This window comes from Urocampus carinirostris, chromosome 3, assembly GCF_059441175.1.
Source record: "Urocampus carinirostris isolate Australia breed hairy pipefish chromosome 3, RoL_Ucar_1.0, whole genome shotgun sequence".
Classification (NCBI taxonomy): domain Eukaryota; kingdom Metazoa; phylum Chordata; class Actinopteri; order Syngnathiformes; family Syngnathidae; genus Urocampus; species Urocampus carinirostris.
The window spans coordinates 48,749,609-48,776,680 of NC_142351.1; the positions used below are offsets into that span (position 1 = coordinate 48,749,609).

Consider the following 27,072-nt stretch of genomic DNA (forward strand, 5'->3'; position numbering starts at 1 on the left):
ACGGCGCCGGAAGAAAAGATTCAATTTGAATCATGTACAAACAAACAAACAATTGAATCATGTACAAACAAACAAACAAAATGTGAAAGAAACACCAATTTGTTGACCTGTAGATATTTATAAAAATGAACATTAGTATGATAGTTTATATATTTTTGCCCATTATTCAAATTGTGTTTTTTTTTTTTACGGAATATTTTTTTTTTTTGTGCCACTGGGAGGCACTAAATATTACAGACTATCTCTTTAAAAAAATACATTTCATGGTTAAGAGTGCAGTATTCGCGCCATCGCCTGTACCAGGAGGGGGCGCTAGCTAAATATTTTACATCATTGGCGTAAAAAGAAGACGTTTACTCGTGGTGTAGGATCCAGGGGTCGCTTCTTTGGGTCAACATAGTTTTATAACATCACTAAGGCAGCTTAAATTTCCGGAGGACATGGTTGGAAAAATTAAGAACTTCCGTCAGAGATTGCATCACAACGCTGTGAAGCTAACTTGGCTGCCTGGCTCAGCTTCGTCCAAAGAGTTGGACAACAAGCCTGCTAGCGCCGTCCAAACATACCAGCCAATTCATGCACAGGTGGGAAATGGCTCCTCCAAAGTTACCGGCGAGACAAAAGTAAGTGGCGATCGAAATGTGTCTCTGCACCTTTGTTAATATCTGCTTATTGTGGAACAGATCGCGATTGACATCCGTTGAAGAGTTCAAACCCATTATTATTTACGATAATTGTTAATAAACCCCTTTGCAGCCTACACCACAGGATGCGTGCGCATTGTTGACCCTAAACAGCAGGAGTAAAAGTACGACTTTTAATAGAGCGAGGCAAGATTTCAATGTTGAGTTGCGTTTGGAGATCCACAATTTACGTAAACAACACGCCCTGCTGTTGTGTACAAGAGCGAATCTCAATTTTAAGGAACGAATGTTTTTGCAAGGACACAGGTCTTTTCAAAAGCATCGTATGAGCCTGTGGCTGTAAAGCATTAAAATAAGGGACTGGACATAGGACATATTTAGGCATGCCCACGTTTGTGCTGTCCAATTTATATCTTATAAGTTATTTGGCAATTCTAGATTTTCTTGAATGCCGCATGCCATAGTAGGTGTAAGTATAAGTGTCAGGAAGATGCTACCAATGCCTACTAGAAAATGTAAGTTTGCTACTCCTGGTGCTAGCTTATACATTTTGTATGTTAACCATAATAAAACATTGTTTTTAATAATGTGTTTTAAACTATATATTTTTAGAAATAGTACATTATCCATCCATTATCTGCACCGCGTATCCTCAGTGGGGTCGCGAGGGTGCTGCAGAACCATCCCAGCCATCTTCAAGCAGTGGGCAGGGGACACCCTGAACTGGTTGCCAGTCGGTCGCAGGGCACACAGGGACGGACAGTTCACTCGCTCATTCACACCTAGGGACAATTTGGACCGGCCAATTAACCTAACTTGCATGTTTTTGGAACGTGGGAGACAACCTGAGTGCCTGGAGGAAACCCACGCAAGCATTGGGAGAACATGCAAACTCCACACAGGAAGGTTTGATCTCACGATCTCAGAACTGTGCCGCACACGCTAACTACTGCGCCGTTGTGCTGCCCATTATACATTACTATATTGTTAATGATAATAATTATTGTCATTGTTGTTATTGATCCCAAATACAGTGTGTTTAAGGTGAGTTTAAGTCAAGGAAAGTCAAGTTTAACTCAAGTGTTAACTAAGCTATTGTAAATATGAACTGTTCATCTGAGCCAGCTTTTTTTGTCGATTTAACTTTCCGGCATAAAAGGTATTTTAATCCATGCTTTATGGATATTGACCCAATTTGGTTACAAGGTGAAAAAAGCTCCACAAAGCGGCTCGCATAATTTATGTGTCGCTCTGATCAAAAGAACGTTTTTTTATTTTTATTGATGATGAAGTTGTTTTTGATGACTAAAAAAAAGTTGTCATCTTGCTGCTTGGACATAATTTGTACTTATTTGAGATGATACTATCCATGATCTTTTTTCCATCTAACAGCTTGTGTAAACTGACACTTATTCTGCCTTTCTGCCTCAACAATATGCGAGCCGCTTGGCTATGTCACACTTCTTTACAAACACGGAAAGGGCTCTATAACTATACAATGTTAATAAATCATTACTTCTTTGATGTGTTTTTAAAAATGTGAAACAGCATAGATGCTTTGGAAATGGGGTTTTTATAGATTATACATTGACGTTGTGGAAAAGGGTGTCCTCATGCCTGTGTATTGTTGTTTGTTTGTGCATTTGTATTTGTGCACAGCACAAGAACTGCATCAACAAATAATTAACAAAACAGCAAAAAAAAAAGCGATTCAATACGATATTTTCCATAATTGTGTGCTCAAAGGGAGTTGGCTGAAGCAGAAGCTTTTACCTATTTTTTTCGTTTGTTTTCAGGAGACTTATGTTTGTATTATACATTTATTCTTTCTTTTCAATCATATTGCAACAGACATCACCTGACAAAACAAACAAATCACCTCAAGAAAGAGAAGGATGACGATTTTTAGTCAAAGGCCTACAAGATACCTGTCCCAAAAATAACATACGGCGCTTCTTCTATCAATCATTTAAAGCCCCAGTGTGTAATATTTGACCACTAGATGGCACTGTATTGTCTAATGTGAAAGATAACCAGTGTTACAGCGCACAGCGTGGGAGCAAGTTGCCAGACAAACATGATGGAGACTTTAGGTCGGGATTCCTTTACAAAAAAGAAATTAAAATTTATCAACCTATGAGTTTTTTCTAATAAAAAAAGAACATTTGTATGATAGTTCAGGTATATCTGCCTAGTATTCATATCAATGTTGTTGGGTTTTTTTTCTGAATTTTTTTTTGTACCACTGGGGGAGGCATTAAATATTACACGCTGTCCCTTTAAACAAATTATTATATCCTACATCATTAACAATCGCTTAGTCCGTTTAGAAATGATCCCGTTGTTTGAATGACAATATACATTTGACTTTTTCTGGGTGTTTTTTTCCCATCTTTTTTCCTACCTTCTTTCTTATAACAATACAATGTGTACAACCTGTGACAAATATACATTTTATTATATAGTTTTCAAATGGAATCTGATATTCAAAACCAAACAAGAAAAGAAACCTGCCCGCAAAAAAAAATATAAGATTAAGGCCTACAATCATACCTAATACTTGAAGTGACTCTTGGTATATTTAGTTTATTTAGCATATGTATCAAATACTCATTTTGTAAATTTATATAAAATCAAGGATATTTTTTAAATCATCATCTTAATCATTAGGGTTCTCCAACCTGGTGCCCATAACCAGTGATAATATGTTTTTTTAACTGGCATGAGAAATCATTGACTTGATCAGTCTCTGTAAAAACAATGTTTTAGTGATTGACTGTGCTTATTTTAGCCCTACTTCAAGCAATTCAACCCTGTAATAACATTGGAACAACATAGTAACAACATAGGATGTCAATTTATGAGTTTTTTCTTGCCCTCATGTAGTTTTATATCACGGGATGGTGTAATAGTCTGTGGTTTGCAATAATTTGTGGTCTGTGCAGCTCCTTGTGATTAAGGGCGTCACAAATAAACACCACATCACTAGCCCTTTGCACTCATCAATAAAGAAAGAGTAGCTCTCAGGTTCAAAAAGGGGCAGCCACCCCTGATCTAAATCATTCCATAAATTACCATCTCTTTTGGTGGCACTATGATGGTGTTTTGCTGATATAGATTTTCATTCCAAGTGTCTGACTAGTTTGATCCTGACAAGAAAGCAATTATTACTCCTACATCGTAATCAAATTTATAAGTAATAGTTTAATTTTCACATTTTTCTTTTCAAGCTTGTTGTAATTATCACATCACAATATTAACACTCTAAAAGAAAAATGGTATGGTGTGTTGAAACCTGTCCCCTAAAACTTGATAAATGTTTCTGTCCAGGCAACTCAAATTCCTATTCTTAATTCTGCAGGCTCCAAACCAAATGCCCTCCCTTGCTGGAATATTTTCAGGGACGCCAATTTCTCCAGAGGCCCTAAGACAAACATTAACATTTAAAGACCCGCCAACAGCTCCCATACCTGCTAAGATAGGTACGGTTTGTCACCAATTTATTGACCTCTGCATTCTCTCCATTTTAGTTAACTAGCAATTCCATGTTTGTGTTTCGAAGGAGGTCTTTCAGAAACCAAGAAAGTCAAGACAAAGAAAGAAAAGATGAAAGAAAGAAGGGAACAATGGCTAAACAGTAAGTGGGAAGTGTTTAAAATACTTTAAAAAAAAAAACAACTTCAATTTCAATTGTTGATGCATAACATATAAGCCATTAATTTGTTCTTGACATTTTATACAATGTGTCTACCACTTTTTATACTTGCTAAACTTAACGCCTATGTCAAGCAAGCGTGCATGCGGCTGCATCAGCATTTTGCTTTTGGTGTCAGGTCTGCACGGCACTTTTCGGAGGGAAACGTTGCAGCGCCAATGGCGGCAAGTATCGAACATGTTTGGTAATTTTGGCGCTCTGTCGCCAGAATCCTCAAGTGTGCGTGTCACGGAGGAAAACAGCTAGCTGCTTTTTTCCACAATGCATGCACTCGTTATAAAATAACACTGCCGTGACGTTTAAAACGTTTGTGAAGCCCCTTCTAGAGGAAAAGTTAGCCGATGTTTGGCAGTTCATTTTTTTAACATTTACAACATACTCGGTAGCCAACGACTGCAAATTAACTGCCCGCTGACTGTATCTGGATTTTCTCCACAGAGATCAGTATCATCAAGCAGACTAAAGAGCGTGAAGCGGCACAAGCTCGTCGACGGGCAACCCCTGTGGTGGGAGACATGAGTGTGCTTGCGGAAGCCCTGCCCGAGCTGTCCGAGCTCATCGCACCAGCCGGTACGACGCGCCTTGGCCCAAAAGCTCGTCGGAAAAACAAAGTGTAAGTTCTTCTGGAGTGATTTGTGAAGACATTTTCTGGGTTCGTACGGGTGATTGAAATCCTTGAGAATACATGAATTTCAATGTTGTGTTTTCAAAGACTGACAAGTGCTTACATTTTGATTAATGTGCTTGTAAATGCTTGAAATTGTTGCCATATTTCTCAAGTCTGCTTAAAGCCAAATTCGAAAACATGCGAAATGTGAGAACATAGTACATGGTTTTTGCATAAAATCTATATATTTCATTGGTATATTCCCAATATTTTCCGAGATAATGTATTTTGAAGACAACCTGTCTCATCTTTGACTTCTTGAGCTGTGATGTCATCAAATAAATGCACAGGCAAGATTGAAAATCGCATATGAAAATTGCAGATATATTTTCGACTCTGCAAAAAATTGATTCACATCAGATTTTTTCTTTTAATAGTACTGCAGGAAAAAATTGTTTCAAAAGTCCTTAAACTGCTTGAATTTGTCCCTAAAAAAGGTGTACAAATCCTGTACAGCATACAGATTTACAGAACAGTTGGCTAAAATTCATACTTAAACCCTAAAGTCTTTCCTTTTCTTCACAGGCCTGTCAAAAAGTCTGTAGTAACCAATTTTAGCCAGATGAGGCCCTCACAGAAACGCAAACTCTTGTAAGTCACAGTTTTAATGTTTTTTACCATCACATCAAATAAAACATGACCGTGTTTTGATTTTCTCGCTACAGGGAGTCTGAAATCAGTAGGTTTGGTGAAGCAGTCAAACTCCTTAGCAACAAGAGGAATCCTCTCAATGACATCTCTGAGCATTTGAGAAAGAAACTAAAGCATTTAGAAGAAGGTTCCAGTTAAGATCAGTAAGATATTTCTTAAGTAAAGGTTAGCTAGTATTGCTCCTTTTATGAATTTCTTGTTTGTGTGTGTGCGGGTGTGTGTGTCTTGTTTTTTTTTTTTTGTTTTTTTTTTTTACTATTTTAAATCAATGCGGTTTCATTTTACAAAGAGTCCTAACATATACAGTGTTGAGAGACGATGTCAATAAAATCTCTCTGGTCAAGTTTGGGTCTTGTCAATCTTGATTAGAGCTTCAACAACACGGTGCAGATGCTCCCCTACTTATGACCATTTGACTTGCGCAAAACTGTAGACACGAACATTTTTTTCATGATGTCAAAAATATCCGGACATTGCTGTAAGTTAGATTTTGTATCGTGTGCACCTTTTTCCGAGCACAGGACATTACTGTCGTGCTTCTTTCCGCCGCTGTGAGAGGTCACCCAGCATCCACCCGGAAGTAAAATAAAATCCTCTTCGTAGTTTGTGTGTAAACATTCTATACTGTCTATGTCTATAATAAAAACTTTTACATTTTTATTGTTTAATATCTCGTACATCCATTCAATATGGTTGGTGTAAAGTGTAAAGAAGAGGCAAGACGTTTCCTTTGAAATGAAAGTGGAATAAGAAAGCTTAATGCGGTTGAGAAAATGGTTGGAATGCTTTTTTTCGGCCATTTTTTTACCACGGAGGAGGAACTCTTGAAGCGCATCTAAGTTAAACTCAACATTATCTTTATGAAGCATATTATTTTATGAAATGTTTCTTTTTTTAGGACAAATACAGGTTACTGATACACGCCTTAAACATACTCATACAAACCTTAAACGTACAAAATATAACACTGAAGCAACTTACGAACGAATTCAACTTACGATCGTCTGGAAGCTATCTCGTTCGTAAGTAGGGCAGCGTCTGTAATCCCTTTTTTTACAGCAGTTTCATTCCTAAAAATCATGAAATAGTAAAAACCTGCAAAGTAGAAACATTTTTTTTTACTTGATATTGTACCCTATAATTTATACAACAGCAACAAAATAACTATAGGTCTACAAATAAAAAGACAAGACACAGAATTGCAGTTGAAAGAATGGTCTTTATTGTCATACAATGGTCCAACGAAATTGGAGGACAAGTACAAGAAAGCGAAGTAGAGAGTGGCCAACTAGCTGCATGCTAGCAAGCTTTTTTAACTCTAAAACAGACTTCTGTTCAGTGTATCTGTTAGGATGGTCGTATCCCTTAACCACTAGGGTTGGAGAGGCACTATTTCCTGTGGTGTGTCTTGGGCCAGTCCAGGCCAATATGAAACGAATGTTGGTGTAAACCAAACAAAATGAATTCATAAAAATGTGTAACAAAGAGTCATTATTAAGGATTTGGTTTTATTTGGATAAATAATTAGTATGATTGTTAATCAAAAACTACAAGCTGTCATTACAAAAATGCTCAACTGATTGAAAATCTGATACAATGTGTTTTTTGTAATACTATACTAAAAACGTCGTATAGCAAAAATATTGCACATATTAGTTATCAATTGTAATACAGGTATTTGCCATTTTTTCCAACTTTCAAAAATCCTATGTGCTAGCTCCTGATTCGAAACACAACATTGTTGGATCATTTAGATATTTAAATGGGAAAAAACAAAAGCACTTAGAAAATGAGCAGTGTCTGTTCTAATTACGATAAGTCTTACTAGGATTGTGGAGCTATTTACTTTGGTAAAATACTGTCAGCTTTTTATTTAGATCAGCTTGGGGGCAAACTTGCTCAAGGGTCACTTTTGGTTTTGAAAAATAACAGAAGGCTAGGACATTTGCTGGAAAAATTGTTTAAAAGTCAGGATTAAATGGAGTAAAAGATGTGTTTGATCAGCGATATATGAGTATCAAAACATAGGCAATTTTCGTTTTCAGTCCCGTTGTAATGATGGGTATGAATTGGCCATATTATGATTGGAACATAATAGAAAAAGAAAATTCTATTATTTAATGCAATTTCAATTAAAAATGTATACTGGCACTTTGATTTAATGTTATTCTATGAAATGGGACAAGGAAGTGCTTTCTAAAAGTACTAGTGGTATTGTTCTTTTCCAAGAGTTTATTAAACATACTGATGTGGGTTTGAAACTAGTGCTATATCATCTTAATGTTTAATTTGAATGTAAATTATTTTATGGGACTTTATGTTGATTTTTAAATGCACATTCTTCTTGCCGCGTTATAACCTCCCACTTCCCCTGAAAAGATTGATAGATAATTTGAAAAGATCTGTAGATATCCTAATATTCCAAGAATGTGTGGCAAATTTTCAACTTTATTTTTCTTTTTTATAATTCCATGACATCAATCTGTCACGATTGATAAGTCAAAACAGATATTTTTAAAATATGGAACCGTATCAGCACAATACTAATGATACCTGTTGAAACTCGCCCATCCCAAATACTGTATCCGGATCTTAAACTAATTATTCAACAAGTAGGGATAAAACAGCTGAATTTTATGTTTTCCCCTTTTAGTAAAACAATAATAAACTAACAGTAAATTAACATTATTTTAAATATTTTTTCCATGTTCATTTAAAAAACAACCCCCCTTCATATACTTTTCCCACTCTTGACCAAGATTTACCTATACTTACATACTTGTACGCTAGAGAACATTCACATATTCAACTGCCATTGGCATTGAAGAAGTGAATTGATGACCAGGCCCTATTTAACCTTTTTAATCACATGAGCATAGGCAAACTCGATTTCCTTCTCAGCTGGGCAGGTGCTGGTAAATTCTTCTTTCTGATAGGCACAGTTCAAGTATCGCCAAACGCCCGTCATCTCTGCAGGGATCTCAAATCCACGGTATTTTTTGGCTACCACCTGTAAAAAGGGAAAAGCGATTTCAAAGTTGAAAACTTTTGCAGATGTACCAAACTGTAAAGGTAAAATGACCTTGAGGATGTGCAATTTAGGAAGCAAGTTGCAGTCCGCCAAGGTGAGGTCCGGCCCGTCCAGAAAGCTCCTGGTGGACTCCGGCAGGTCTCCTAGGGCATCGCCATCGATTTCGGCCGGTAAGGGAGTCCGCAGGAAGTCATCAAGATGCCGAAGAGACTTCAGAAGAGCTTTCTCTAAGGCTGAACACGTGGGTCACAAAATGACAAATCAATACATTCACTTAGGAGCATCACTGGCTCACTCCTCTTTAAGTACAAATCAAAGCGCCATCTTCTACCACCTATGGAAAAGGAGATGAGATACTTGATAACCATAGCTTTTGGGGAATAATTATCTTTTTTTTATTTGTGTAAAACGCAATATATTTTTACCTCAAAAATAATTCAAAGTTTGGGTGTGCGTTATACCTCAGGTCTTATGGTACTATATTACAATATTTGTGGAATGATTGATCAGTCGAAACATGTCGCTGAACACAATTGCTACGCATTGTTTACTATGGGAATTGAACCCAGGTCGTGGCAGTGAGATTGCCAAATCCTCACCAAAAGACTGTGATATAGATCAGTGTTGGACAACCTTTTCTGTACCAATGAACGGTTCAATGTTTGATATTATTCTCAGCATGCTCACTAAGTACATTAGTAATAATAACAATAATAAGTCCAAAATCACTTTTAACCACCAGGGATTCAATTAACATGGGAAAAGGCACTGGAGTTTATCTCCTCATCACACTATTTTTACTCATGGTAGCGCGTTGTCTCCCCACCATTTCGTATGAGTTTTGACAAGAATTGCAATAGAGCATAACTGGAATGAAGTCAAGACTAAACAACTCATGTACAATGATTGACCAATCACATGCGCCTTCAGCATTGAAAAAGGCGAGACAATTTGATCTGGGCTTGATTCCTCTTGCATCCAATGTTGACTATATGTGATTGGGGCATCTGCTGGGTGATTTATCTCCACGAAGACCTCAGAAATTGAGGATAATATTAATAATAATCTATTGAGCGCGTATATGAATACAAACCGGTCCAAGGCCCTGTGATTGCTGACCACAGATGTAGAAGACATACAAAAAGGCATTCGATTTTATCAGCTTATCACACCATTTTTTTTCGCAGTACCAGGGACAAATGTCAGACAATTGAGAAAAAAGAAAGTCGTCCTGAGAGATATCCACGCAAAAAAAAAACAAGGAAAACACCTCATTTTTTATGATGAATCAGACTTTGAAGGACATTAAATCTGAATTCAAATTTTATGTTGGTATTGTGTTCATAATTTGCATTGTCAATTTTTTTAATAATTCCTGCGCATATTCATCAACGTTTGTTACTTACAATGCTTAGTTTGAGCTGAGAACAAGTCAAATTGAATTTGAAACCGATTTTTAATGAAGAATTAGGGGTTTGCGTTGTACACGAGTGCTCGTTATACATAATTAAATTGATGAGCAAGTCAAACCAAAGGATTCCCTAGCAATTTTGTGTCGTCTCCTAGTATTCAGAACACAGCATTTTGTTTGCATGTTATTCTCTGAAGGTGGACATAGTAAGAATGGATGTTGAAGGAGTCAGACATTGCTGTTGCTCAGTTTTCACATACTGACCAATCACGGCCCTGCTAAAAAAAGCATGTATTTTCTAATTGGTTGAAGCCTGAGTGTTTGAGTGTCATCTTCCCTTGATCCAAACTCAAAATTAAGTATTCTAATAAGGGGAACAAGTTGATGTTCGCAATTTGTTGATTGAGCTAACGGAATATTTAAAATTGCCTGCTGTCTAATTATATAATATATAGTATGTGTGTGTATGTATCTAATCAATGAATAGGAAATGAACAGTTTATGGTGAAGTACAGATGATTACAATTTCACTTTCAAGCTAACTGCAGCAGAAAATTGGCAGTTTTCAATAAATGTTACAACAATACCAGTAAACATGGATTCTACAGAGACGTTATACAGTGGTTTCCTTCATAAATAAAAATAATAAACCCGTGTCTATACTACCGTCATTGGTGTCTTTTCTTGGGTTCTTGATATAAGCTGAGAATTTGGCAAAGACGTCAATGCCAGCTGTGTTGGCCTCTGGATGTTTCGGTGACAATCTTGGGTAGCTAGCAATTGCAAAACAATTTGTCAGAGAAGAAACGTTTGGGATTACTCAGACAGATTTGTGTATTACATAGAACTGTACTGTGTATGGTTGTACAGGTACAGAGAATGGAATTGTTATTTTATTGTTATTTGAGTTTCCTTATAATCCTGGCCACACTTTGAGACCACCAACAAGACAACCTTTGAAAGTAATTAGTAGATATGTGCATTCATTGTTCTAAGAGGTCAATTAGGTTTACCTGAAAGAGACTATAAGGCATCCTGAAATAATAGACCGAATACAGATTACAGAGTGTGTAAACATTGAGCTCAAGTGCGCTTGAGTTTGTGTACCGCGGCGGGGCCAGTTTCTCCTCCAGGAACTCTTCTATCTTGTTGACGTCTACTTTGACCTCTCCGTTGAAGGTCATAAATGGAGGGTTGGTTCCTGGAGCTAGGTCTTGTAAATCGGCAGGTTTTCTGGCAGCAAAGAACAAGTTGAGATTGGTGATCACGTCTCACTTATTTAGAACTGATCACAGTGGGAGAATAGTATAAACCAGTATTACCAAACCTTTTATAAGCATAGGCACACTTCCTTCAAAGAAAGAAAATCGAGGCCTCAGTTTAACATATTCAACGTTAACATTTTCATGCTACAAATCAAGCTATAATTGAGTATAAGTTCACGATAATATTTCTAGTTTATTATTTTTTTTCAGCGTGTAGGGGGCGTTGTGTAAAATACAAAAAAACACTTTTAAATGATGAAAATGATCTACCGATGTAACAATTTTTTGAAACTACATTGTTGGTACTTGTAGAAGGAAACTAATACCTAAAATGAGCAAAATTATCTGGTAGCTGAAAAGGCTTTTTGTATGTTTGTTTTTCTGTAGTAAGCTCAGGCGTCGTGTCCAAATGAAATTAGGTACCCATCTTATACAAGATAAACGAATTATTTTTTCTTTTGCTATATATGCTCAGTAGCCTAGATGGTAAGGCGCCCGCTTTGAGACTGGGAGGTCGGTGGTTCGCGCCCCGGCCGAGTCATTCCTAAGACTTAAAAAGTGGTCGGCGGCGCCCTCTGTTGGCTGCGGCTGCATCGGCTCGCGACAACGGGTCAGGTGCAATCGACATTTCGTTCTGTGTACATTGTTACACAGAATGACAATACAAGGAAATTATTATTATTATTATTATTATATTTACTTATTTCATACAGGTATTTAAAATCAGAAACGGTAACTAAAATATGCATTATTTTTCAGTTTTTACCCCAATTAGTATTGTGTTTTTTGTAAAATAAAAACCCTTTACATACTACTTTTGATTTTCTTTCGATTAAAAGGTTTACTTCATCTGTTTGTTGAAATGATAAGAAAGAAATCATTGATAATAATTCATGAAAGGAGCAGCAAGTCACTAACAAGTCAGTAAAATTCGTCAAATATCATTTGAAAGCCTAAACTCTTTGGATTCAAGATATGATGACCATTTTAAAATGTACTCGTCACAGAAGTGTCACGATCAGTCTGAAACAAGATACCCGGAAATTATAAAGCCGGTATAACTCAACCAAAAAGTGCCGTAGTATTCCACTCATGAAACGATTCTTCGCAAACATGGTCTTGTTGCATTACAACATTTCAGTAAATCTAACTGTGTAAAATATTTATCTGCCTTAAAGCATTCCTGCACCGTTTGACGATCTTTCTTGTAATCTGTTTGTTTCACCCCATAATTTCCTTTAAAAAGTATACAAACTCTTGAGACGAATTCTAATACGGCTGTTGGCAATTGACCTTGACACCACTCTCGACCAATTGCAAGCCTTTTTTTAAAAAAACAACATGCATAACTTTGTCTCTCACTATGATCAGCCAGTAGTGACCGATTCAAATAACGATTGATACATTGGTTATTCAAGGAAATTACCAACATGAATGTATGCTTATTAACATGTGTATTTAATTTAGATCTGAAAATAAACATGCTTAATGCATTATAATCAGGCTTAAAAATTGATCAGTGCACAATCAGTGATGGACTTCTGAAAAGAGAAGTCAAACATTTACAGCTCTTTCACAATGTATAGAAAATAGCCAAAGAATGTTCCTTTTCAAAAGAGACCAAAACCGTCGTTATTCTCCAAACAGTTCAAGAACAGTATTAAATTCTCTTTGGGACGTCTTGGATTGGAATTTTAGGAGAATTTCAAAGTACTGTTAAGGGGTTAAAAGTAATCATACTTATTCATTTCGCTACTTAAAGAATTTTCGCATTGTTACAAAAAATTTGACTTGTAGAGGTGCTTTTTCCTCAGTGTCAAACTACTGCTCTTTAACAGGACCTTTTGTGATGTACTTGGGACCAGACATGAAATGCCTTGTTGAATTTGTAGTCATCATTAAATTGAATTGAATAACTTCCTGCAGCACACATGACTAACATGCCACAGAACATGGTTTAAAAAACTCTAATATAAACAATGAAATACTCCATAATGAATACGATATCAAATACAAACGAGATAGTATCCCAAAAACTAAGTTGAATATGTTCGTAAGTTGCTACAGTGCTAAATTTTGTATGTTTAAGGCTTGTATAAGTAATGTGTATTGTTTTGTACCAAAATATAAACCTTAAAATGTATATAATATAAAATTATATGCTCTAAAAAGATAAAGTAAGTTTAACTTACTTTTGATCGATGCGCTTCAAGAGTGGACCAAAAAATATCCAACCATTTTCTCAACCGCATCTAGCTTTCTTATTCCACTTTCATTTCAAAAGAAATGGCTCACCTCTTCTTTACACTTTACACCAACCATATTGAATGGATGCATGAGATATTAAACAATAAAAATGTCAAAGTTCTTAGCGTCCTGGGGATACCGTATAGACAGAGTATGGACAGTATAGAATGTTTTCACACAAACTTGGAGGAGGAAGCCGATTTTTTTTTTCTTCCGGTTGGATGCTGGGTGACCTCTCACAGCGCCACACGCTGATGGCGGCGGAAAGAAGCACTAAAGTACTGTCCTGTACTCGGAAAACATCCCGAAAATTTTTTTTCGTATCTTAAGTTTTCACGTAAGTCGAATGGTCATAAGTAAGGGAGCCTCTGTATATATACTCCTACTGTATATATAAAAAAAAATCCCATAAACTGCATCCTTTGTCTCGGTTCCAGATCTGAATTTGGATTTCTATTTGTAATTCTTCCAATGATTCTAAATAGGAATCCTATTCTAACAAAAGTCTAGACTCAAAATGCAAATCTCCACAGCATCATCATCCGAAAGACATTTACCGCTTGAGATCAACAGTGGTGACATTGAAGATGACTCCTTTGAGCCAGAGGATCATAAAAAGTCGCTGTGAGAATGGGCAGTTGCCGATGCTTTCGCCATCGCTGCCGGCCTACGCACACACATAAAACGGTATTAGCTGAAAATGGAAACAATCAACAACAATTGTTATTTGTGAGTAATATCTGATACCTGTAAATAAACCTGAGGTAAAAAGGGTATTTCAATTGGAGAGGTTGTGTGCCCCAATTAGAAGAAGTCATTTTGGACACTCAAATGGTCGACTTCACATGGATACATTATTTGCGTACTGACGGAAGCTAACCCAACAGTTAGCACCATTAGGCCATCTGAATCGTATCAAACTCTTTGTCAAATCAAGTGAAAGTAATGTAGATTCAACCGAAGCAGGAAGAATTGTGAGAGGACTTTATGGAGAAAACATGGTGACGGCACATTAATGGTAATGTATGTAAAGCAGGGGTTTCAAACTCATTATGACTCGGGGGCCACACGATAGAACAAGCATTCTCTCCGGGGGCCAGACTAGTAGATTAGAGAGAAAGAAATAAGAGAAAGAGAGAGAAGAGAGAGAGAATGTGAGAAACAAAATAGATAAAAAGAGAAATAGTGAGAGAGGGGGAAAGGAAGAAAGAAAGAAAGAAATCCAAAGAGAAATGGAAAGAGGAGAGAAAAGATGAGAGAAAGAGAAGAGGAGAAAGAGAAGGGGAAAGCAAGAGAGAGAGAAAGAGAAGGAACAAAGAAAAAGACAGACAGAGAGAGTTAAAGCGAGAGAGAGAGAGAGAAAAAAAAAAGTACAGCGTTTGTGAGAGGCACCTGGCTTTGGCAACATCAAGTAGACATATTTCAACCTGCAGCTCGTTTTTCTCTTGCGCTTTTCTGTTCGTTGTCTCGCGGGCCAGATTCAAATCTCTTAGTGAGCCTGATCCGGCCCGCGGGCTGCCTGTTTGACACCACTGCTCTATGGTGATATTGAAATGGTTTCAGTTTTAAATGGTTTTCAGTTTTAACTTGAATTTGTTCCATCTACTTGTGACTCTGGGGACACTGAGATGGGCCATCATATCTCGGAGGTAGAAGTCACTGAGGTGGTCAAAAAGCTGCTTCGTGGCAGGGCCCCAGGGGTTGATGAGATCTGCCCGGATTTCATTAAGGCTCTGGATGTTGTGGGAGTATACAGAGCTTTATTCATATACAGATTATATGAATGGAATCTGAATTCAACACAGTAATCCACCAGTTTTTGTTAAGATCAGGTAGCGGCCATTTTGCCACTTGCCATTAACAGAAAAGGACATCAAAATTGGACTTAATATAAAGATTTATTTTGTTTTCCATTTATTTGTTTCTTCTCCTAAGCAATTCTGTTTTGCATGAAATGAGAACTGAACTTAAGAGATAAGTTGAATGAAATGGTCCCAAATTGTTCCTTATTGTAGCAATTGCGGTGCTCAGACCCACCTTGTAACTGTTCCTCTATTTCTACTGGTGTTTTTTTTTTTAATTCAACGGAATTTGCTTTTAAAAATTTGCTTAAAAAAAGAGCGCCCCATTGCATCATATGTAGAATTTGAACGGAATAGAAATCTTAAGTCAGCTAGTAATGTCAGCGTGACTCCATATACATTGTCAATTGTTAGAATCTACTCCAATCAAGACGATGAACCCATAAACGAAGAAGACTAACTCGTTTTAAAATTATAACATTGAAGAGTAATATACAAGAGGATAGTGTTGCAATATTGAAATGTGTCACTGCCCATATTTAGTCATGATTGTATTATCTTGTCATTTATAACGTTTATATCATCATAATTTTATGACCTAGTCAATTCAGTCACTCTGACATTATTTCAGTTGTGTTTATTTTGTAGTCTGAAGCGGCCTTGGGCATCATCATCAGTACTTGCTATAACCGGTTTAGACAAAGGCTTACTGTACTGCTTTTTTTAGTGTTTTAGTCTAGTGGGAAATTTCATGTATTCAGTTTTGGCTCCTGCACCTGCCTTCTGTTAGTATAAAAATGTGGTAAGCCCTTCCTTCTCTGCACTCCTGAACTATTTGCAGGAATTGTCTGCGACTCATTTGTGCCCAGAATATTCTGTAAATGCAATCATCAATGGATCTGCTCATTGTCCAAGCTTTTATTTTGTACATTTTCCCACTATCCGGAATCAAAAATACATGCAGAAGAAGAAAAAGACACATTACTATAATAGTTTTGTATGGGGTATACAATGTGTGTGTAGGCGTACACTTCATCTAGCTACAGCAGCAAAAAGCAGGCTAATCAGCTTACGAACGAGAATGTAGAGATTAGCCACCCAACTGTAGCAGTACAACATTCCTACACTGCACAATTGTCCTTAACCATCTTACAGTGATCTCTGCAAGACCAATGTAACAATCATTCGATCGTTTTTAAGATTGAGTTCAAACGTCACCCTTCGGAGGTTAAAAAAGAGCAGTGTTTAACCTTGATTTAAACATTCTAACGAGCTACCTTACAAAAGGCAGTTTCTGTTGTATGTAGGAAAATAAGCTCTCACCCAAGATTAGCACATTTTTTCAAGGTATTAAACCTTCCCACTGGTAAAGGTGGCACGTATTAAGGATGAATATTTTGTATTGTATTTTTTTTGTGGGCTAAGAGGGCAGGGGACTGCTATCTGTATATAAAACTCATAAACACAAAAATTCTAAAAAAAAAATAAATAAAAAAAAAAGAGTTGTCCCAAATATTGGACCATTTTACTTTTAGAAAACCATCCATCCATTTTCTTCCGCTTGTCAGGGGTCGGGTCGCTGGGGCAGCAGCCTTAGCAGGGAAGCCCAGACCTCCCTATCCCCAGCCACTTCGTCGAGCTCATCCGACGTGATCCTGAGGTGTTCCAAAGCCAGCCTGGAGACGTAGCCTCTCCAGCATGTCCTAGGTCATCCCCGGGGCCTTCTGCCGACGGGACATACCCAGAACTCCTCCTGAGGGTGGCGTCCAAGAGGCATCCTTATCAGATGCCCGAGCCACCTCAACTCGTTCCTCTCAATGCAGAGGAGCAGCAGCTCTACACTGAGTCACTCGTGGATGACTGAGCTTCTCACCTTATCTCTAAGGGAGAGCCCAGCCACCCTGCAAAGGAAACTCATTTCAGCCGCTTGTATCGGTCATAACCTACAGTTCTTGACCATAGGTGAGGGTAGGAACGTTGGTTAACCAGTAAATCAAGAGATTTGCCTTTCGGCTGAACTCCCTCTTCAACGCTACGGTACAGTACAGGTTCCGCATGACAACTGATCCGTCTGTCGTCTCCCGTTCCATCCTACCCTCACTTGTGAACAAGACCCTGAGATACTTGAACTCCTCCTCTTGGAGCAGGCTCTCATTCCCAACACGAAAGGAGCATGCCACCCTTTTCCGACCGAGTATCATAGTCTCGGACTTGGAGGTGCCGAGCTTCACACTCAGTTGCGAATCGCTCCAGTGAGGGCTGAAGATCATGGCTTTGGAAAGCCAACAGTACCACCTCATTTACAAAAGGCATTTATGCAATGTTGATTCCCCTCTAGTTGGAACACACTCTCCGGTCCCCGCCATGAAGAGGGGGACCACCACCCCATTCTACCAGCCCAGAGGTACTGTCCCTGATGTCCATGCGATGTTGCAGAGGCGTGTCAAGGTTGACACAACCACAACATCCAGAACCTTAATGAACTCCGGGCGGATCTCATCAACCCCTGGGACCTACCGCTTAGGAGCTTTTTGACCACCTCAGTTACTTCTACCTCTGAGATATGAGAGCCCACCCCAGAGCAATGTTCCCTCTAATTTTCCACGGGTCTGAGCATTCACACAAAGTCGGTGAGCAACGCTTGAAACAAGAGTGAGCAACAGCAACCCCAAGTGTGGCAACTAAATCAATATCAAACATGTCCAAAACTTGACATCAAGTTACATTTTGCTGAGTTTCCGGCAATGCAAAATTATTTTTCTCTTTTGAATGAATTGACTCATGTACTATTGCAAAGGTTGTACGGCCTACAAACGTCATTTGTTCTTACAATTCTTTCACAATAATTCGTTTTATTTCCTGATATATTTTGTCGCATAATATTAACATTTTTGGGGGCTTATTTAGTCGGTTGTAAGATACAGAACTGTACTTAATCAGATTTTTTAGTGGAAGTACAATGTTGGCAACAAGATTCAATTGATATAATTGGAAATTATTTGAATGCAACACAAACTTCTTCTTTTTTCCGTGTTTTTTTTTCTACTTTTTTTTAAATTCCTTTAAAAAAATCTCATTGTGTTTATTTTTCCGAGCTGTTACTTTTTTCTTTTTGTTCTCCATTTATTTTTTTCCTACATTTCTTTCTTTTCTTTTTTTCTGTCTTTTTTCTAAATTTTTCCTTCTTTTTTTCTCTTCCTTATGTTTCTTTTTTTCTCAGCTTTTCACTACTTTTTCATTTTGGTATTTTTTTCTTTTTTATTCTATTCCCCCCCTTCCTTTAAGTCATTTTGTGCATAATTTTACATAATACTTGGTCATGTTGGGATTAAAGAAGCAAACGCAACCTGAAGAGCCGTTAAGGACCCGAAAGACTACTTCGACTCGACTTCAAAATACCGCATTTAGGACACAACGTCAGGGGAACCCTTGTATTAATACCTTCATGCACTGTAACTTTGACTTAAGTCGCTTCTTAATTAGTAATTTTGAGCCCTCATTTTTGTGCGCTGGCTAGATTTTCTTGTGCGCTTAGAATGTGCGAACAGTGCGCAATTGCGCACGCGCGCAGCTTAGAGGGGACACTGCCCCAGAATCCCCAGTCTCTGCTTCCTCAGAGGAAAATGTAATGGTGGGATTGAGGAGGTCTTCGAAGTATTCAGCCCACCGCTTTGCAACGTCCTGGGTGAAGGTCAGCATGGTCCCATCTCCACAATAAACACACACCGCTTTCCCCTCCCAAGACGCCGGAGGGTGGACCAGAATTTCCTCGAAGCTGTTGGGAAGTTGCCTTTCTTGGCCTTGTCAAACTCCCCCCATGCCCGATTTTTTGCCTCAGCGACTGCTGAAGCTGCATTCCGCTTGGCCAGGCGATACCTGCCAGCAGTTTCCAGTGTCCCACAGGCCAAGAGGGCTCGATGAGACTCCTTCTTAAGCTTGCCATGCCGGCAAGCTTAAGAAGGAGTCACCGCTGGTGACCACGAACAGATTTGAGGTTTGCTGCTACGCCAGGCACCAACTACCTTACGGCCACAGTTCCGATCAACCGCCTTGACGACGTAGGCACGGAACATGGTCCACTCGGACACAATGTCTCCTGCCTCCCTCGGGACCTGGGCAAAGTTCTGCTTAGAGTGGGGGTCAACTCATAAAAATTTCCAAAACAATGTGTTTGATGGGCCTCTATGCATCTAAGCATGGCATTTGGTGTTTGTATAATAGTAGTTATGAAGTATATCTGTTACTATGCATCTCTGAGGGCAGCCATTTTGAGAAAATATAAAAAAATATTTGTAAGAATCAACAACATGTGTGACACGATCATGAAGTGGAAGCAAATTGTTTCAACACTTTATATTTACAGCGAAAAACCTGAAAAGTAGGTGTTGCACAAATATTGCCCCCCGGTTGTCTCCGCTCAGCCAACTGACTCCAGAAGTTCCCTGATAACTTTTGAACGGTTCACTATCGAACTAAATGACAAACAATGACAGAGTGTAACTGTGTGTCATTAAGTCTCAGTTTAAATGCACCTGCTCTGTGATGGGCTCGGAGGTCCGTGAAAGGAGACATTGGAGAATAGATGGCATTATGAAGATCAAAAATCACACCAGGCAGGGGTGGGATTAAGTTGTAGAAAAGTCCAAAACAGCAAAGGGATACAAGAATATATCACAACATCTACACATCACCCGAGCACTGTTAGGGTTATAAGAATAAGGTAATAAGAAATAGAGGGAGCATAAAACCATTGCAAACATACCAACATCTGGCCGTACCTCTCAAACATCGGCCCAAACAAAGAGAAAACTAATCAGAGAAGCAACCAAGAGGACCATGATCACATCGGATGTCCTGCAGGCAGACACAGCTTAGGTGAAAAAATCTGTGCATCGGACAACTATTTGTCATACTCTGCATACATCTGCTTTTTATGACAGAGTGGCAGGAAAACAACCTTTTCTAGAAGAATACTATTAAAAGGCCTGTTTTCAAGAGGCCACATGGGAGACACAAATAACACATGGAACAGGGTGTTCTGTTCAGATGTACGCAAAGTGTTACGTTCAACATGTTTACCATGCCATCACCATGTTTGACACCATCCCCGCTGTCAAATTTGGTGATGGTAGCTTCATGTTCTGGCGTTGCTTTTCTTTAGCAGGGACTGAGAAGACTGTTAAAGATGATGGGAAGATGAACAGAGCCAAATACAGGGCGATTCTAGCAGAAAATCTGTTGGAGTCTGCCTAAAGACTTGATAATGGGTTCCAGGTTCACCCTCCAAAAGGACAACAACCTTAAATATTAAGCAATTTTCTAGAATGATAGCAGCAAAAGGAGGTTTTACAAAGTATTAACTCAATAGCAGTCAATATTTTTCCAACATATACTTTTCATTTTAAAAAATTTGTTAACAATATAAATTGTTAGATAAATGTTTTTTTTTCACGATTGTGTCTCACCTATTGTTGATTTTTATGAGTTTTTAAAAATTTTTTTTTTAGCCTGAAATATATCAACGTGTCATAAGGTTCTTGGGGAATACTTTTGCGAGGCACTGTACAGGATATTAATATTGACATAAAATCTATTTTCGGTTACACTTATGGTTCTTTTTTTGTTTTAAAGGTGCAAAGTGTAATATTTGAACAATTGATTTTGCTTGACTGGAGGGGTCTCAAACTCGCGGCAATGGGGCCAATTGCAACACCCAAGACGATAGTTTGAGGCCTGCGCCTTAATACAAAAGTTAATAATACTCAAGAAAATAAGGAAAACAAAAATGAAAAAAGAAGATTTTTTTTAAAAGGACAAATAGGACAAAAAGTAAAACTAATGAAAAAAAAGAAAAGAAAATAGAAAAAACTGAAAAGAAAAAAAGAGAAAGAATTGCATTTTTTCTGGATTTGTCTTTTTCTTTTTAAGTCCTTTTCTTTCTTTCCTTTTCTGCATTTTCCTTTTTTGCTTTCTTTTCCCTGACTGTTATTTTTATTCCCATTTTCCTTCTTTGCCCCTTTTTCTTATTTTTCTTCACTTTTTTAAATATATTTTTAAAGATAATTTCTGTTTTGTCTTTCTTTGAGAGAGGGTGGAGAAAATGTGAAGACAAAGGTTTTTCGCTTAATTTCAGTCTCCATAGTTTGTAGTCTTACTTGCGCTCGTTTTCTGCTGCACTTCACATTGCAGCGACGTTTAGTGGGCAAATATAAAACACTGTCCCTTTGAGAACAGCTTTATCAGCGCAGATTTTGTGAAAAACCCCATTTCGTCCCACCTTACACGGACCCTAGCTTCAGTGGCCCCCAACTCAATTGAAATTGAGTCCCATGCTCTATCATATGGTGCAACTGGAAACAAGTGCTGTGAAGAAAAAAAAGAAGAAAAACAAACTACAGAGACTCACCTGACTAGCTTATAGTCATCTCACATGACTCCCAGTTTTCCCTGACCCGAAGTATTAAAGTAAGTCTATCATATTTGTTATGCATTTAGTAGTCATGTGTTTTAAAAGAGAGTGAGTGATACCGATACATTTAGACCTGTTTGATTAAAAATAACTAAATAAATAAAAGCACTATTGTTGTTAGCAAACATGGTGTTTACAAATACATCTGGAAGCTTCACACATATACTGCTTTTTTTAAATGATTTGATATTGTGAATTTGCTCAATTTAAAGACAGTTGTATTTTGTCTGCCCTTTAACACTATATGTATTCTCCCTAAAGTGAAAATATATGAAGATGAAAATGCTTAACGTCTGTATGATTGGCTATATGATTGAACACATATGTACCGTACTTTATTTCCTAGGTCATTTTTTCATAACAAACCCTTTGCTTGGCTTTAACTACTGCGTGTTAACCTGTTGAAATCCTGATTCGGCTGTCATGTAGTCGAATTAGTAACAGCAACATGAATAATTAATAAAGAAAATCATCAAATTCTAAAAAATGTCCTATTAAGTCTACACAAAGCATTTGTCGTGCTGTTGCAAACGTAGAAGAGTACTGTTTTATTACATCGACCTCATTGTACGTTTTTGTTACCTTGACGTAAAGTGAGATTTCATTTTCTTGGTCAAGTGAAGCCACTGATCTACTGTCCACCACAGGAGGCAGGAGACTTTCCGCTACTTGTGGCCAAATCGACTCCTGTTGCTTCTCTGTGTGCCGCTCCCGCTGAGGAAAGAATGACTGGCCGTCCTCCAACAGCACTACCCTCTTCTTCTTCACCTGGACATCTCTCTCTTTGGAAATCACTTCGTCTTTAATGACTGACTTCAACTCTTTCATCCACGCATCCCTCACCAGTAGATTTTGGTTTTCACTGATGGGTTCTTTTCTATCAGATCCTGCTTGATTCTGTTTCTGTCCTTTTTCTTTCAGCGATGCACTTGGGTTTTCTTGATTTGTTCTAATACATACACTGTCACTTTTCTCTGAGGACATTAGCTTCACTTCTGACCTTAGGGACTGTGTCTCAGGACAAAATATCCCGTTCTCCATGGCCTGATTTAATTCTTTGACCCTTATATCAAATGACAAGTCTTTATCTTGATGGGTGTCTGATTTGTTATCTATGGCATCCTTTGTCTCAACACTCACTATTTGTTCAGGTTCTCCGTTTTGTCCCATGTCTTTCTTTTTACTTTCAGGATCAGAAATGGTCGCTGGTTCTGCTATTGTCTTTTTACTTTGCATGTCCTGCAAATTTTCACTCTCTCCTTGTAGTTTGCTGAGTGTCTGGTCGGACTGATCTTCAATCTGTTGGGATTCATCAAGTGTAGATTCCTCAGACATGAGATCTTCCTCTGGTATTTTCACCTCAACTTTTGCTACGATGTCCTGGTCTGTATGATCTTGTTGGATTATTAAATGTTTATCCACAATCTGCTCAAGTTCAATGGTGGTATTTGGCTCTTCCTTTTCCTGAGGTTTTTGATCATCTATATCCATTTCCATAATAGAAATATGTTCTATATTGTCCTTTATTTCAGATGCGTCCGTTACTTGAGCAGGAACAGCTTCCTCAAGTTGATCTAAGGAAGACAACAATACAGTATCAGGTGGTTCTTTCTTTTCTGAGCTTGGTTTGCTTTCCATCCCAGAAGCAGGTATTGTGATTATTATCAACTCCTGTGTCTCCACATTCAGGACATCCTTCTGTTGACACTTTGCAGTCGGTTCCTTTTCTGTTGAGTTGCTGTTATCACTTGGGGTGGTTTCAATATGGTCCAACATGTCGACAGATTGGATGTTGTGTATGCTTTTGGGTTCATCAAAAGAACAGTGAGGTATGACAACAACATTTGTATGTGAAGCGTTGCAGAGATTATCTTTACTTTCGACCATCATTTGCAACTCGCTGCTTAGATCATTTATGCGATCCTTTAAATGAGTGGCTTCTCTCTGCCCGCCGTCAATGGATTGTGAATTTTTAACCGAGGCTTGAACTTCTTGGGAGACCTCCACATGTTTGTCTTCTTGGCAAGTTATCAAGACATCTTGATAGTCGTCCAGGGAAATTATAGGTGAGCCATGAGCAGCGTGAACCTTCATATCTCCCGTCTCTGCAACTTCAAGGGTATCTTTTGATTTTGTAGCTGAGACGTGACTATGTTCAGGAGCTTTGTTTGTGGTTTCTGCATCTTCGTGGTCGTATTGTTCTTTGGTAAGGGAAACTTGAAAACTTAGTGAGTCATGAGCAGTGTGAACCTTCTTATCTCCTGTCTCTGCATCTTCAAGGGAATCCTTTGATATTGTAGCCGAGACTTGATAATGTTCAGGAGCTTTGTTTGTGGTTTCTGCATCTTCTTGGGAGTATTCTTCTTTGGTATAGGAAAGTTGAAAACTAGGTGAGTCATGAACAGCGTGAACATTTTTATCTCCTGTCTCCGCATCTTCAAGGGAATCCTTTGCTTTTGTAGCCGAAACTTGATCATGTTCAGGATCTTTGTTTGTGGTTTCTGCATCTTCATGGCAGTATTCTTCTTTGGTAAGGGAAACGTGAAAACTGTGAGCATATTCCTCTGGTGTCAGTGTCATCGAGTAATCTTCTTCTTCCAGGCTGTGTCCTTCCCCGGTAGCATTTTCATCAGTATCCTTTTCCAATGCTGTGCAGGGACTCGCTGGGTTTTCAGTGGGTGTTTTTATTTCATTCGATATTTGCTCTTTGCGTAAAGCGCCTTTAATTCCAAAAAGGTTTTTAGACTCGTCATTATGTTCCGTATGGCATCTTTTATTTTCATCTTTGTTTATTGTCAGAAGCTGGACAAAAATGTCTGTCTCTGTGTTTGTTGTACGTGACTCTTCCTTCTCCTGGATTATTTCCTTTATCTCGATTGGTTGCTTTTCCATATTTTCTTCTCTGTGTCCTCCTTTTTCATTGTTTATTATATTAGGGATTTGATATAATTGATCAACTAAATTTTCCTCAGGTTGGATTTGACTTTCTTTCCCAATCTCTTCCTCAGACTCTTGATGTTCTTCCGTTCCTTCTTTATTTTCCAAAAATTCAGTTTTCTCAACATGTAAAACTGCTGATAAGTCATTCTGGATGTCAATAGTCACAAGTTCTATGTCACCTGAGCCATGTTCATTCCAAGAATCTGGATCCCCTACACCCTTATGTTCTTCTTCTCTTCCTAAATCCAAAATGTTATCATTGGTTTTGAATACATGTTCACAGATTGTTGAGGCTTCTTCTGCATCTTCTATTATTGGTTCTTTACTCTCAGCTATTTTTGATTGCTCAGCATTTTCTTTTATTTTACTACCTTCTTCTTTTTTGCTGTCATCTTCACGTTGCACTCCTGCTGAAAAATGCCACACACTTCCAGTCAATGTTGCCACTGCCTCCTCTTTGACTCTGTTATCTTTAAAAGTCTGTCCATCCCTTAAGGCCTGCTGCTTACCTGCACCTTCCTCTCCATTCTCCTCCCGTCTTACCTTGCCTTCATCTTCCTCCCTCATCTTATTTTCCATTGAGAGAATTCCAATTTCATGGTGTTCACCCTGGTGTCCATCTCTGGCTTCAGATGTTACCAAAATGTCCTCTCCTACCTCTTCAGCAAGTTCAACTTCTCCATCTTCCTCCTCTCTGTCCTCAATATTCTTCGCGCTCTGGTTATTTTCATCTGACGAAAAAGTGACAGGGCTGTGGACCACTGTGGAGTTTGATAACTCCGGTGTTGGCCAAAAGTCTGAATGAGCCATAAAAAGAGTAAAAAATGAATGGCTATCTTTTGGAATTGTGGTTCAGAATTCCACTTAAAAATAACAGATCGGTAAAATATGTCCGTTTTTTCTATAAAAAAATTAGAAGATACTGATGAATTGAATAGGAACAGAAAAGAACAAAAATCTTTAAATAGATTCAGATCTAAGTAAAAGGGGAAATAAATTGAATTAATATTGTTGTTCCATAATCGTATTAAAAGCTTCAGCAGCAGTACCTCGCAGCAGGGTGCGGAAGGATTTTGGTCGGTCCAGAGTTTGAAGGTCCAATTCAAAATACCTTTTAGATGAAAAGTCTTTGTTAAAAACGCCAAAAATTGAGACCTCCACCAACTTTAAGGCACTGAATTCAAGGAGATGCAGTCAGTCTTTCCCTCATGAAAAACCAAAAATGTAATGCACCTGAGGCAGAATACAACAACAAAAACAAAAATACCTCCCTCACTTTCTTTCTAACTCTCTACCTCCCCTCTCCCGCTCTCTCACTCTCTCTGGAGGATTAAACCAAGCCTGATCCCCACATGACTCGAAGCTTAAACGTCAGCATAATTTGAGTTGAAGCACCACAATAGGTAGTACTTCTGAAAAGACATTGAAACTGGTGGTAATTCATCAGAATTACGTTCAACAATATGTCACAAATGGTGAATAAAAGTGGCCGTTAGATGATTATTACCGGTATATTGCAGTACAAATACCTCTACCAGTTGTCCTTGGGACCTTGGTAAAATCGTATTTATATTTGTTAATCTGGGGTAAAAGTTTTTTTTTTTTACAAAATTGACTAAGCCTGTTTTGAAATCATAAAAGCCTAAGCCAAATCAATAGTTTTAGGTTAAAACATGTATTCCCTGTTGTGGTTACTTATTAAAATGTGTGTAATACACAATTGATTATTTCGTACTTTTCGCTGAATTTTCACTTCGGATGTGTGAAGGCTTAGCCTGTTGTTATTGAGCAAGAAGCAAGGTAAAGTGCTTGCCAGTTTTCCCCATACTTCTCAGCATTACGCTTCCAGAACGAGTGTCGCGATCCAAGTCTGTGTAAAGGGACAGTTTGTAATATTTTGTGCCCCTTAGTGTTTATTAGATTACTAAAATAGGTCACTGAGTATGTTGTCACTATTGAATGAGTTTTCCAGCTGTATTAGTTTATTATTTAATCATAACATTAGTACTGGGCAGCACGGCGGCGCAGTGGTTAGCGCGTGTGCAGCACAGTTCTAAGGTCTTGGGAACCTCCTGTGTGGGTTCAAATCCAGCTACCGGCCTTACTGTGCGGAGTTTGTATGTTCTCCCCGTGCTTGCGTGGGTTTCCTTCGGGCACTCCGGTTTCCTCCCACATTCCAAAGACATGCATTTCAGGTGGATTGGCCGGTCCAAATTGTCCCTAGGTGTGA

General features: G+C 38.2%; 2 protein-coding genes across 2 annotated transcripts; one reads left to right on the plus strand and one right to left on the minus strand.

Moving 5' to 3' along the window:
- The first annotated feature begins 319 nt into the window (after positions 1-319).
- slx9 (SLX9 ribosome biogenesis factor) lies at positions 320-6,020 on the plus strand. Its single transcript, XM_088332172.1, has 6 exons — positions 320-623; positions 4,006-4,126; positions 4,207-4,281; positions 4,798-4,972; positions 5,552-5,617; positions 5,692-6,020. Exons 1-6 carry the CDS (start codon positions 441-443, stop codon positions 5,813-5,815), a joined length of 744 nt encoding a protein of 247 aa, XP_088188298.1. The 5' UTR covers positions 320-440; the 3' UTR covers positions 5,816-6,020.
- An 856-nt stretch (positions 6,021-6,876) lies between these two features.
- On the minus strand, positions 6,877-26,126 carry LOC148369926 (uncharacterized). Its single transcript, XM_088332171.1, has 6 exons — positions 22,485-26,126; positions 14,189-14,298; positions 11,227-11,352; positions 10,786-10,892; positions 8,760-8,941; positions 6,877-8,687 (listed from the first exon to the last, which is right to left on the minus strand). Exons 1-6 carry the CDS (start codon positions 25,650-25,652, stop codon positions 8,526-8,528), a joined length of 3,855 nt encoding a protein of 1,284 aa, XP_088188297.1. The 5' UTR covers positions 25,653-26,126; the 3' UTR covers positions 6,877-8,525.
- Between the last annotated feature and the right edge of the window lie 946 nt (positions 26,127-27,072).

Excerpts from the sequence above, each read along its gene's own strand:
- slx9 (XM_088332172.1), top strand. The coding sequence starts at position 441 with ATGGTTGGAAAAATTAAGAACTTCCGTCAGAGATTGCATCACAACGCT. Across the intron at positions 624-4,005 it reads AAGTTACCGGCGAGACAAAA|GCTCCAAACCAAATGCCCTC; the intron begins GTAAGTGGCGAT and ends TTAATTCTGCAG. Across the intron at positions 4,282-4,797 it reads AAGGGAACAATGGCTAAACA|AGATCAGTATCATCAAGCAG; the intron begins GTAAGTGGGAAG and ends TTTTCTCCACAG.
- LOC148369926 (XM_088332171.1), bottom strand. The coding sequence starts at position 25,652 with ATGGCTCATTCAGACTTTTGGCCAACACCGGAGTTATCAAACTCCACA. Across the intron at positions 14,299-22,484 it reads AAATCTCACTTTACGTCAAG|GCCGGCAGCGATGGCGAAAG; the intron begins GTAACAAAAACG and ends GTGTGTGCGTAG. Across the intron at positions 10,893-11,226 it reads GAGAAACTGGCCCCGCCGCG|CTACCCAAGATTGTCACCGA; the intron begins GTACACAAACTC and ends TGCAATTGCTAG.